Raw genomic sequence first — 13,325 nt, 5'->3', positions numbered from 1 at the left:
ATCTAAAATTGTTGAACTCAATATTCAGTCCGGAAGGCTGTAAAGTGCCTAGTCGGAAGATGAGGCGCTGTTCCTCCAGTTTGCATTGAGATTCACTGGAACAATGCAGCAAGCCAAGGACAGACATGTGGGCAAGAGAGCAGGGTGGAGTGTTAAAATGGCAAGCTGTGGCAGATGAAATTCAATGCAGGAAAATGTGAAGTGATGCATTTTGGTAGGAAAAACAAGGCTAAACAATATAAATTAAAGGGTATATTTCTAAGTGGGTGCAGGAATAAAGAGAAAAGGCAAATGGGATTCAGGGTGTAGAGTACAAAAGCAAAGAAATTATGATGAACTTTTTTGTACTTTAAACCCAGGATCCCATATTCTTTTTTAACCACTTTCTAATCCTGCTCTGGCACCTTAAACAATTTGTGACATGTACCCCAGTTCTCTTTGCTTCTGCACCCACTTTAGAAATATACCCTTTAATTTATATTGTCTAGCCTTGTTTTTCCTACCAAAACGCATCGCTTCACATTTTCCTGCATTAAGTTTTTGGGAGAACCTTTAAAACACAGCCTCACCTGGAAAGTTGAGTCAAATTCTGGGCACCACATTATAGGAAGGATATGAAGGCATTGGAAGGGTGCAGAAAAGATTTATGAGGATGGTTCCAGGGTCGAAAGATGAGTTACATTGATAGATTGGAGAAGCTGGGGTTGTTCTCTTGAGAGATGAAAAGGTTGAGAGGAGATTTGATAGAGGTTTTCAAAATCATGAGGGGTCGAGAGAATAGACAGAGAGGAGCTGTTCCCATTGGAGGAGGGGTCAAGAACCTAAGGACACAGATTTAAGATGATTGACAAAAGAACCAAAAGTGACATGAGGATAAATTTCTTTTAGACAGTGAGTGGTTGTGATTTGGAATGCATTACCTGAGAGTGTGGTGGAGGCAGATTCAAATGTGGCTTTCGAAAGGGAATTTGAAACAAACCTGAGGAGAAAATCCAACGATGAAAGAGTGGGAAGTGGGATGAGCTGAGTTGCTCTTGCAGCGAGCTGGTACATGCCCGACAGGCTGAATGGCCTCCTTTTGTTTTGTAATCCTTCTATAATTTTATAAATGCATGTTCTTTCTTCTTTTTTGCATTGGATCTGTGACATGTTGATTCTCCTTGTACTGTGTCAGACCTGTCAACTCACCCACCTTCACAAGGGGTGGGGGGTTAACACTGCACTAATGTGGTCTTGGTGCCCTAGGTTGTGTAGAAGCAAAGAATAAAATAGCCACAGATGTCCACTCCAGGTTTCTACCTAGAGCGCCAGGTGACGACAGTGTCGGATGTGGTTGCAATGCTTCCTTCGGTCTGAAGGTAACACATGCTGACACTTTCTATTGAGTCTTTAAATACTAGAGTGACTGGTCTTTGTGAGACCAAATATTGGCCTATGGGCAATAGAGAGAGATCAGAAAAAAGGTCATTTGGGGAAACAAATAGCAAGTGTAACATTCCACCTGTCCTCTCCCATCCACTATCCTGTACTATGCTGAGGGTTGCCATTTCAGAAGTAATCACTCTTTAACTTTGCTGGTAATTACTTCACCAATCTAGGCCAAAGTGAAACTTGCCCTGCCTCAATGTCAGTTACACACAAAGAATTTCTGCTTCCTCGATATCTACTTTCAAAATGTAAGCAGAGCAGCCCTGCCAGCTAGGGCTCTCCTGACGAAGTTGATCATGAATCTTCATCTGGTGCCAGGATTCAGGTCAGCAAGGCCCAGATTTGTACCCAACTACATCAGCTGATCTTACCTGGGGCTGTGGCAGTGCACAACAATTTGCCTCAGCAGTGCCCCTTGGCTAGGGTGTCAGCCATGCTTACTGGTAGCAGTCTCACCGCTGAGTCGATGGGCTGTAACCTCCGTGCTCCCCAGTGTCGGATTTTGGAGGTACCCCAAAGATGCACTGGGGAATCCTTCCCGGAAATTCCCAAGTAAGGGTTTGCATGGCAATTGTCCAGAAGTGCACACTCCCTCTGGACAATTGTGCTGTGCTGGGAACCATTCAAAAATGCAGTTTAAATCACAAGCTTCAGATGGTTCCGACAGGGTTACACCAATAGTTACTCCAAAAAAGTTAGAAGAATTAAAACCTCTTCTAACTTCTGGGTAACTATTGTAAAGACCCAGGCTGACCCCATGGGACTCCCCTCACACCGCTGGACACCCCCCATGGGACTTTCCCCATGCCCCCGAACCCCACCCCCACCCACCCCAACGCCTCAACCCTCCCAGCGTCTGACCCACCTCCACCCTTCCCACACACCCCAGACCTCCCCCACCCCACACAACCTCGGACCTGCCCACCACCCCTGGACCTCGGAGCCCCCTACCTTCCATAGACTTCTAATATCCCCCACTCCCTCCCCGCACCTCTGACCGACCCCCCCAACCCTCCCCCCCACCCTCCTTGAATCTGTCAGAGCTACACTTCACTGGGGTCTTCGAGGAGTTTTTCGATGCAGACCCCAAGTAGCTTCGGCAAACAGAAGGGTCAGAGTAATTTTCAAGACCAGCTAAGTGTGTATTTATTTCTTCTAATTCCTGCGGGCCAGTGCTTTCCGACGCTAGTCAGAAGTTACAGCCCAGAATGTTATAGATTTAAGGCCCATTCCAAGACTTGAGTGCAAATATCTAGGCTGCCACTCCAGCGCATTACTGAGAGAGTGCTGCACTGTCAGAGTTGCTGTCTTTCAATAAGACATTAAACAGAGGCCTCATTTATCCTCTCAGCTGGGATCTAAAAGATAAAAACAAAAAGTGCTGGGAAAATTCAGCAGGTCTGGCAGCAACTGTGGAGAGGGAAATAGATCGAGTCCAATATGACTCTGCTTCAGAACTTTTTTTTTGAGGGGAGCAGAGAAATTAAGGTGGCCGATGTCATGCCGACAGTTCTCAATAAAAAGATCAAGTGTGGGTAAGAGGCCAGAGGGAGGGGTGCAGGTGGAGGGAGAGCACTGGAGACAGATGAAAGGGTCTGTTGAACGGTGGGAGGAGTCCTGCCCAAAGAAATCGGCACGGAGGTGAAGGCAACTGAAGAAGAGTTCAACATTCAATGCTCAAAATTCAAGGGGATAAAACTGAGTCCTTAGTTGAGCACAGATTGTTCAATGTTTTGAAATTAAGGTCAGAGGATATAGTGAATACATGGCGAGAGGGGGGATTAGAAAAAGGGTTGGGGTCAGAGGGAAGGGAAGGGAAGAGGAGGCAGGATCCTGAGGGGCATTGGTACCCATAAGTTGTTGGAGCTTGGGTACCTTCATGTCTGAAAGGAAGAGAAAAGGTTTCTTGTTAAGACGTTGGATGAGGCAAAGAATGCAATGAATGTGGGAGCAGGACAGCCTTGAGTTAGGGTGAGTCGGTGCTGCTGATGAGAGAGGTTGAGTGGGTACATGTGACGGCGCGTGGCACTTTGTGTGGATCTCAGGATGGGGAGAGAACAGCAGTCCGAGGAATGTTGTATGTCTTGGAGATACTTGTAATCGAAACATGGAGGATGGAACTTCAGTTGGAATCCAGGTGGGGTAGGTTGCAGCTGGAGACAGTTACTGAGGAAAGAAACGTGGCTGTGAAAGCCAGTTTTAGTAAACAGCTCATCAAACACCAGGAGGGAAATGGAAAGCAATGTAGGCGGACATAGTGGAAGAGACCAACAGAAATCCCATCGGAGAGAACAACAGAACTTCTCCAAGGTAGGAATTCCTGGAAGAGAAGTGGCAGTGAATTAAACATTAAAATAAAGGAAAAATACTGCAGATACCTGAGATCTGAAACAAAAACACTAAGTGCTGAAAAATCTCAGTAAGTCTGGCAGCATCATTGGAGAGAGACACAGAGTTAATGTCACGAGTCCAATGTGACTCTTCTTGGGAACTTCAGTTTGAATAATTTTGCTTTAATTTTCAGGATCTAAAAGATCCCATGGCACTATTTTAAGTTGAACAGGGAAATTCTCCCTATCGTCCTGATCAATAGTTCTGCCTCAGCCAATATCACTAAAACATATCATCTGGCCATTATCACATTACTGCATGTGAGACCTTGCTGTACAAATTGGCTGCTGCATTTCCTACACAACTACAGTGATAACACTTCAAAGCTCCTGCATTGACTGTAGAGCACTTTGGGATATCCTGAAAGTTATGAAAGATGCTATAAAAATGCGAGTCTTTCTTGTTCAAACATTAGAAAGATTGAACAATGTAAGTGCAGACACTGCAAGGCAATTGTGTGAAGTCCAAATTTTCACCGGGATAGAGAGCCTGAGGTCATGAATGGGCAAAGAACAGGAAAATATTGACCTTTAGCCGAAAATAGATCAAAGGTAAATAAAGAGGGTGCAGTGTAGATTTTACTGCTGCTTTTTTCTATTCTGACACTTTACTGACATCATATATATTGATTTGGATGACGCTGACTTATCCCTCATCCTGCTCAGGTGTATAATGGCCAACATTTATGAGCTATGAATCAGTAAAATCTCATCGGTACAACCCAACCTTGGCAAAGATTGATTTTCAGTTAAGCAATCCTAATCTCTCCCACCTCAGAGTCAGAAGGTCGTGGATTCAAGCTCCACTCCAGAGACTTGAGCATGTAATCCAGGCTTACACTCCGGTGCAGTACTGGGGAAGTCCTGCACTGTCTGAGGTGCCGTCTTTCAGATGAGATGTTAAACTGAGACTCACTGCCCTGGGTATGATTGATCGTGTTGCACTGTTTCAAAGAAGAATGGGGAGTTCCCCTTAGTGTCCAGGCCAAAATATATTCTTCAACCATCACCTGTGCCCACTCTTTGAAACAGCTAACCAATTAGTCCCACTGCATCCTTGATCTTTCATCAGAGCCCTGCGCATGTTTCCTCTTCATATATATTTGCAATTTTCTTTTGAAAGAGAGTACATGTCAGATGAGGAAACAGTCAGACTCAATCATGGTATCTATTTATCCTTTCATGGGATGTGGCATCTCTGCCAAGGCACCAGCATTTGTTGTCCATCCCCAATTGCCCTTGAACTGAGTGGCTTGCTAGGTCACTTCAGAAGGCAGTTAAAGAGTCAACCACATTGCTGTGGGTCTGGAGTCACATGCAGGCCAGACAAGAACAGCAGGTTTCCTTTCCTAAAGGACATTAGTGAACCAGATGTATTTTTATGACAGTCAATGATAGTTTCATGGTCACCATTACTGAGACTAGCTTTATATTCTAGATTAATTGAATTTAAATTCCACCAGCTGCTGTGGTGGGATTTGAACCCACATCCTTCAGAGAATTAACCTGGGTCTCTGGATTACTAGCCCAGTAATGTTACTGCTACACCACCATCCTATCATCTCCTACTTGCCAGTGCCAACACTTGCCTTCAATTTTGATGAAAGGTCTCTAACTGAAGTGATATTCAGATGCTGATTGATCTGCTGTGCCGAGGGTTGGCTCATTCAGCTACCAGCAGATGGGTGTCTATATCCTCAATTTCAGTAAGACAGGATTATTGGGGTTGCGGGTGTGGGCGTCGTTGCGTAATATGCCCTGTTATTTGAGGATTGGAACTGTCCGGGTTTGCATGTCATTCCCATCAGTGTGAGGACACAGCAATGTCACTGTAAGAAAAGAGCCACAGATGGTAGTCTCATTCCCCGATCACCTCTGTCACGCACTGATTTATGTTGGCTCCCAGTCCAGCAATTTACCCATTTAAAATTGCCATCCTTATGTTCAAATCCCTCCATAATCTCACACGTTCCTATGTCTGTAACCTCCTCCAGCCCTACAACCCTCCAAGAACACTTCAATTCTTGCAACTCTGCTCTCTTGTGAGTCTGCCTATTCCTTTGTCCTAATTGGCAGATGCCAGATGCCTGGGCCTTAAACTCTATAATTCCCTCCCTGAAGTTTCCCAAGCTTCTCGGCCTCTCTACCAGTTGCTCCTCCTTTAAGATGCTGTTTAAAATCTACCTCTTTGACCAAGCATTTGAACATAGCCTCATAGCTCCTTATGTGACCATCAGATTCTACCTGAGAACATTCATGGGAAGTGCCTCTGGGAAGATTTACTACGTTAATGGAGAAGGGGAGTGAGGGTCACAATGATAAGGACTGAATGGAGGAGGAGAGGGAGGGAAGAGGGAGGGTGATACTGGTGGGTGAGAAGGAGGTTCCAGAGGGAAGTGAGAAGTAGGGGAGTGAGGGCAGGGTCAGGAGGAGGGAAATGAAGGGAAGAGAGTGAAGAGCTGAGGGTAAGGAGGAAGGAGTGAAGAGGGGAGTGACGGCTGGGTGAGGAGGGGGGAATGAAGGGAAGTGAGGAGCTGTGGGGAAAGAGGGGGCAGGGAGTGAGGAGAGTGAAGGTAGGGTGAGGAGGAAAGGAATGAAGGGAAAGGAGTGAGGAGCTGAGGGTAAGAAGGAAGGAGTGAGGAGGAGAGTGAGGCAGGGTGAGGATGAGAGTTAGACAGATTTTTGATACACAAGGGAGTCAAGGGTAATGGTGGGGGGTGGGGGTGGGGGCAGACAGCAAAGCAGAGTTGAGACACAACAAGATCAGCTATGACCTTAGTGAATGGTGGAGCAGGCTCGAAGGGCTGACTGGCCTATTCCTGCTCCTAAGTCCTATGGTCCTATGTAGAGGAATGAAGGGAAAGGAGTGAGGAGCTGAGAGCAAGGAGGAGGGAGGGAGTGTGGAGAAGGGGATGAGGAGGGGAGGGTGAATAGGATGGGGTGAGAATAAGGGAGTGAAGAAGAGGGTTGGTGGTGAGAGGGAGGTGAGTAGAAAGGAGTGAGGAGGACAGGAGTGTCTTGGAGGAGGGGAGTGAGGAGCATGGGGTGTATGAGGAGGTGGAGGAGGGGGTATGAGGAGGTGGAGGAGGGGGGTATGAGGAGGTGGAGGAGGGGGTCTATGAGGAGGTGGAGGAGGGGGGTATGACGAGGTGGAGGAGGGGGGGTATGAGGAGGTGGAGGAGGGGGGTATGACGAGGTGGAGGAGGGGGGTATGAGGAGGTGGAGGAGGGAGGTGCAGAGGCTGGTTTTGGCTGGTTAGTCTCAGGCAGCATTCAGAGAGGGCGTCTGCAATGGCGGTGAAGAGTTAACCAGGCGGAGGAGCAGCAGAGCAAGGATGAGATCAGGGATTGGTACTGGGAGCAGCCGCAGGGAGAGGGAGTGTGAGCATCCATCGCCCTTTAACAAAAGCGGCAAGGAGAGAGCGTCCCCTTTGCTGGGGATTATCCAGCGACCAGGGCTCAGCGTCTCCTTGGAATCTGCATCGCTCTCAAACCCTGCATCAAGCACACACCAGCACCGAGGATCCTTTGCATCCGGCTGCTTTTGGCCAGTGGATGCTTTCTGAGGCTGGATCTGGGAGGGTTCTGCACCATTCAGTGAGCCGCCAGGCTGATACATTGCAGCAGGTCTCTGGCCAATATGAACCACTCCTCACCTCTAAAACAAAACTACTGATAGAATTTGCAGCCGCTAAATGCATTGCAACTGATGGATATATGAGGATGTAGCATTCTCCTGTGCGGGCTGGTAAAGTTATATAATCCAATGAATACATTATCTCAGTGTGGAGGCGTCTGTATGGCAAGGTGCAAAGCTTGGATTTCTCTCTGAATTTGCACCCTCTTCCCCCGCAGCCCGGTTAAAGGGAGCCAGCATCGGCTTTGCAAGCCCCAGGGATGGTGGACCCTGCAGGGAACGCTAATGGAGAAGAGGCAGCGCTGAACGGGGCGGTAGGAGGCGAGGGGGAGATGCCGGGCAAGGGCGGTCTGGAAGCGGCTGCAGTGCTGAGGCAGGAGTCGCCGATGTTCCGCCTGGACCTGGACAACTTCAACACCGCCGAGGCCGAGGGCAGCCGCTATGTCCTGACCAGCCCCCGCTCGCTGGAGGCGTGTGCCCGGTGCGGGGTCAGGCCGGTCGAGCTCCTCCACAAGAGCGTCAACGAGTTGGCCAAGGAAGCGCCGGCCAGGTCCATGAGGGTGGCGGCGGGGCTGTACGAGGTGTACGAGAGGGAGAGGCGGAGGAAGCTGAGGGACTGCAGGGAGGAAAGGGAAAGGATTATCCGGGAGGAGAGGAGGAGGAGGATCTGTGGCCCCCCGGTCAGGAACAGCTTGCCTTCATCCCCAGCTCCCAGGACTAAAAAGACACAGGCTTTGGATCTGAACAGGTCCAAGAGCCATTCCATGGAGTATTTGCAAAAGAAGCAGGAGAGCAACTCCACTGTGACGTCCTCTGATTCTGGGGCCTCCTCCTCCTTCAGTGGTGACACTTGCAAGGACAGGCACAGCTGGTTAAAGGTAAGTCCCAGAGGGAGGGCAGTGACAGGGCTACAACCCACCATGGGGAAAAGCCTCAGCTTAGGGGACCTCTGCCACTCTCCGCAGACCGCCAAGAAAGTGGCCAAGATGGTCAGGGAGCTGAAGAAGAAGGGGCACGGGGAGGTGTCAGAGAGGGACAGGAAGATCGCCGCCCTCATGCTGGCCAAGCACCAGGAGGAGACGATGATGAGCCACCAGAGCCACCGAGCCCAGGTGGAGTGGGAGGCGCACAGGAGGAGGGAAGCCATGAGGAGGGAGATGGAGGAGCGCGAGAGGCAGCGGGCCCTGCTGCAGTGTCAGAAGATGTGGGAGACCAGGCTGGAGGCCAGGCGCACCAAGCTGAGCCAGGAGCAGAAGGAGGTGGTCATTCTCAAGCAGCAGCAGTCCCTCTTGCAGGAAGAGAAGTGGAGGCTGTTGGCAGACAGCCAAGAGCTGCAGAGGAAAGGTAAGCTGGAACATGCCAAACTTGAAGCTCAGGAGAAGAAGATACAGCAGGAGGAGCTCCTCAGGGCTAAGGAGTTGGAGTTGAAGATGGACCTTGAGTTTAAAGACCAGTTGTTGCAGCAGAAGCTCACCCTGGCCAAGCAAAAGAAAGTGGAAATGGAGGGGAAGCAAGTGAGGGAGAAAAAACTCTCTAATACGGTCGAGAAGCTGAAGCACGAAGCTGCCCTGAAAGAGGTGTCCAAGGAAATGGAAATGGAGAGGAAAATGCTGAGAAAATCTCTGGATCAAAAACTAGCCAAGTCTCAGGAGAATTACGAGCATCTGATGGAGAAGAGGAACCGGGAGCTGAAGGAGAGGGCCACGAAAGAAGAATTACAGATTCGAAGAGCGAGGACAGCAGCAGAGCAGCACGAGAAGGAGCACAAGGAGCATTTGGAATCCTTAGCCCGAGCTGCGGAGAGGAAGCTTCAGAACGCAGCCCAGGTAGCCCAGGAAAAGATTAATCAAATAAGTCGCAAGGCCGTTGAAAGCAGGACAGAGAGAGAAAGGATCCACCGGCTCAACAAAATCAAGTTGGATGAAGACGAGGAGTCCAAGCGGAGGGAGATCCAGCACTCGATAGCGAAGAAACTGGAGAAAAGTGAGCGGATCTTCAGAGAGAGACAGGTTGCTCTGGAGAACTCGCGTTCCTTGGCCAGAGCTTCCTTCCAAATCCGAGATAAGGTGCGCTCGGAAATAAACACAAGGACTTTTGATAAGATGGCCCTTGAAGCAGAACTGCACGCCCACCTGGACAAAAAGTAGGCTGGGTGAGATCCCTTTCTGGACTTCTGTGCTAATCTTGGGAATTAACCCAAAGGATGCCTTTTTTTAAAAAAACTGTTTATATTTCAGGAGATTCAGTGTGCTGTGTAGTGTACCATGTGCATAATGCTTGATGTTTTAAAGGTGTACAGAGCACAATTGAGCAATTGGGTAAATGGTTGCTTTCATTTACAGTTGCCTTTATCAGGCCTTAACACATTCTACTTATTTAGTTGGTAACTTTGCTGACTGTAAGATCCTGTTACCCTCATGGGTAACCAGTGTTGGTAGTTACTCAACCTTGGCTATGGAAGGGATGTTTGTCATTCTATACAGTGTGACCAAGGTCCCTTGTAACAGGACCAACCTATACAGCACGCAGTCACTGCATATCTTTGTTGGTTTAAAAGTTACTGTTTAAATACTGGAATGTCTTTTCTTTGGCCTAACCTTGTTCACTCAAACTGCTGAGATCCTCACAGGAGATCCTTTAGCTGGTCTGTTTACATCAGTTTTGATCGAACAAAAACAGTGCAATATGTTTGACTTTTTGGATTTACAGTGAATGGATATGCTAAGTGAACATAGGTTGTAAAAAGTTAAGTTCAGTTCCACAATTAGTTCAGATTGCAAGTGAATAGAGAAATAAACTCAGGTACTGGGAAGGGCAGGAAGAGGGGGAAAGGTGGTGGTTCAGTGAATGGGAATGCTAACATTTCAACTCAGGAATGTGTCTTCGAATCAAACCCCCCCCGAAAGATGGGATTTTGTTTTTTCTCAGGTTAAGGTTCCGTTCTGAAATCAGTTATGGTGCCCTTCATCCAGTTAGCAGAACCGATATGACCACTTTACAGAAATATGGGGAATGATTCTCTTAGATTCACCGCCCCCACCCCCCCCTTTTCCTCCCACCTTCTCGTTTTTTCCTCTGATATTCCTTCCCTTTTTAAGGATGGCAATTCATGCAGGGATTGAGTTCCACTTGCTGTCTGGTATCTCATTGGATCGGTGACTTGAGGGTCAGGAACGATGGGAGCAGGTACACTCCGGTGATATGGCCATATAACGTACATATATACTAAATATGCCTTCACCCTGAATGCATAGGTGTGGGGTTGGGTACTTGTCAATATGCCTAGAGAGATGGTTAGTGGGTTAACCAAATTTCTCGTGGCTAATCAAGAATCCCCCAGTGTTCTGGTTATGTTACTAGACTGGTAATCCAGAGGAAATTAGTTCAAATCCCACTGTGGTAATTGGAGAATTTGAAATCAGTTTAAAAAAACTACCCGATCAGGAAGCTGTTGGATTATTGTTCAAAACCCAACTGGAAACCTGCCAATATATGTGACTCCAGTCCCACAACAAACTCTTAATTGCTCTCGGAAGTGGCCTAGCAAGGCACTATGTAGTGTCACCACCTTCCAAGAGTAACTAGGGTTGACATATATGATGCCAGTGTTGGTCATATGATGCTGAACATTGTGCAATCATCAACGAACTTCCCCACTTCTGACCTTAAGATGGAAGGAAGGTCATTGGTGGAGCTGCTGAAGATGGTTGAGCTGAGGACACTACCTTGAGGGACTCCTGCAGTGATGTCCTGGAGCTGAGATGACTGACCTTCAATGACCACAACCATCTTCCTTTGTGCTAGGTATGACTTCAACCAGTAGAGAGCTTTTCCCCTGATTCCCATTGACTCCAGTTTTGCTAGGGCTCCTTGATGCTACGCTCGGTCAAATGCTGCCTTGATGCCAAGGGCAGTCACTCTCACCTCACCTCTGGTCTTGTCCTGCTGTCACTGGGATTCACTCAGTGGCGGGCAGAGGCCTTGCCACGCGGGAAACCCGAAAAGCAAGCCTTGTTGGGGTTTTTGGCAGGCTTCCAGGGGAAATCTCTCATTCAAAGGAAATCAGTGCCTGATCAAGGGACCCAGCTTCGGGAAGGGGGTTTCTTGATTGTGAATGAGTCAAGTCAACAAGCCCAAAGTTAAGGAAGACAGTGAAGATGACCAAAAGCTAACTATATCAGAGCCAGCAATGTAGGAAGCAGCTCACTGATTTTTTTTACTCTTTCCCGGGATGTGGGCATCGCTGGCTAGGCCAGCATTTTCATTCCAAATTCCTAATTGCCCTAGAGAAGGTGCTGATGAGCTGTCTTCTTGAACTGCTGTAGTCCATGTGGTGTAGGTACACCCACAGTGCTGTTAGGAAGGGAGTTCCAAGATTTTGAACCAGCGACATTGAAGGAACGGCGATATATTTCCAAGCCAGGATGGTGAGTGACTTGGCGGAGAAGAACTTGCAGGTGGTGGTGTTCCCATGCATCTGATGCCCTTGTCTTTCCAGGTGGTAGTGGTCGCGGGTTTGGAAGGTGCTGTTGAAGGAGCCTTGGTGAGTTGCTGCAGTGCATGTTGTAGATGGTACACACTGCTGCCACTGTTCGTTGGTGGTGGAGGGAGTGGATGTTGAAGGTAGTGGATGGGGTGCCAATCGAGTGGGCTGCTTTGTCCTGGATAGTGTCGAGCTTCTTGAGTGTTGTGGGAGCTGCACTCATCCAGGCAAGTTAATTTCTAGAGAATTGTAATTGTAAAACGGAGAAGTTATGTTAAACCTGTGGAGAACTTTGGTTCGACTGGACTCAGTTCTTGTCTCTTTTATAAAAAGGATGTAGAGGCACTGCTGAAGATGTGAAAAAAAGATTTACAAGGATGATAGCAGGCTGAAAGGTTATGATTATTTAGAAAGACTGAACAGGCTGGTGCATTTTTTTATCAAAAAGAGAAAGCTGAGGATTGACCTGATTGAGATCTTTAAATTTATGAAGGGGTTTGATAGAGCAGATCTAGAGAGGATGTTTCCAGTTGTGGAAGAATCCAAAACTAAGGGCCATAAATCTAAGATAGTCACTAATAAATCCAAAAAGTCATTCAGGAAACCTTCATTATCCAGAGAGTGGGAGAACTTTGAACTCAGCATCACTTAGGCAAATAAAGTAGATGTATTTAAGGGGAAGCCATACACTTAAGGGAGAAGGGAGTAGGATATGCTTATAGAAATAGATGAAGTAAAAGGGGAGGAGGCTCATGTGGAGCATAAGCACCAGCATAGACCAGTTGGGCTGAATAACCTGTTTCTGTGTTGTAACTTTTATGTAATTCCATGTTTTGCCTCTCTTCGGGGCTACACTATATATTATGCAGCCAGGCAGTACCATCTTGCTAGATCTCCCTGGCAACACGGCTGCCCATCACAAAGCTGGCTGAACCTTTTGGAGGAAGTTATGAGGAGGTCAGAGTCCAACATAGGATGAGGGGAGAAAATGGGCCCCGTTGTGCTCCCCATTTTTCAGGGCACACAACCAGGCCAGAAAACTGGTCAATCTTTCAGACATGCCTGATGTTGCACAAGCCATCCAGTAGACCCCTTACATATGTAAATAAAGAGAGAAAAGAATGACTTGCGTTTCTGAAAAGCCTTTCATGAACTCAGGACGTCCTGAAATATTGTACATTCAATGAAAATTTTTTGGAGTGTAGCTATTGTTGTAAGGTAGGAAATACAGCAGAGAATTTGTGCACAGCAGGCTCCCACAAACAGCACTGAAATAAAGGACCAGGTAATCTGTTTTTTCTAGTGATGATGGCTGAGGGGAACCTCAGGTCACCAGGGAGCGATCCCCTGTTCATCTTTGAAATATTCCCATGGGGTCTTTCAAGTCT

The 13,325-nt window shown here is 47.7% G+C and overlaps 1 protein-coding gene across 1 annotated transcript; it reads left to right on the top strand.

The window, feature by feature from the left end:
* The first annotated feature begins 7,613 nt into the window (after nucleotides 1–7,613).
* On the top strand, nucleotides 7,614–9,984 carry ccdc177 (coiled-coil domain containing 177). Its single transcript, XM_078563357.1, has one exon. It carries the CDS (start codon nucleotides 7,715–7,717, stop codon nucleotides 9,599–9,601), a length of 1,887 nt encoding a protein of 628 aa, XP_078419483.1. The 5' UTR covers nucleotides 7,614–7,714; the 3' UTR covers nucleotides 9,602–9,984.
* Nucleotides 9,985–13,325: the final 3,341 nt, after the last annotated feature.

This window comes from Cetorhinus maximus, chromosome 18, assembly GCF_964194155.1.
Source record: "Cetorhinus maximus chromosome 18, sCetMax3.hap1.1, whole genome shotgun sequence".
Lineage (NCBI taxonomy): Eukaryota > Metazoa > Chordata > Chondrichthyes > Lamniformes > Cetorhinidae > Cetorhinus > Cetorhinus maximus.
This window is presented reverse-complemented; position numbering and strand designations above follow the sequence as displayed.

What these genes read in the sequence shown, in the direction of transcription:
- ccdc177 (XM_078563357.1), top strand. Translation starts at nt 7,715, where the DNA reads ATGGTGGACCCTGCAGGGAACGCTAATGGAGAAGAGGCAGCGCTGAAC.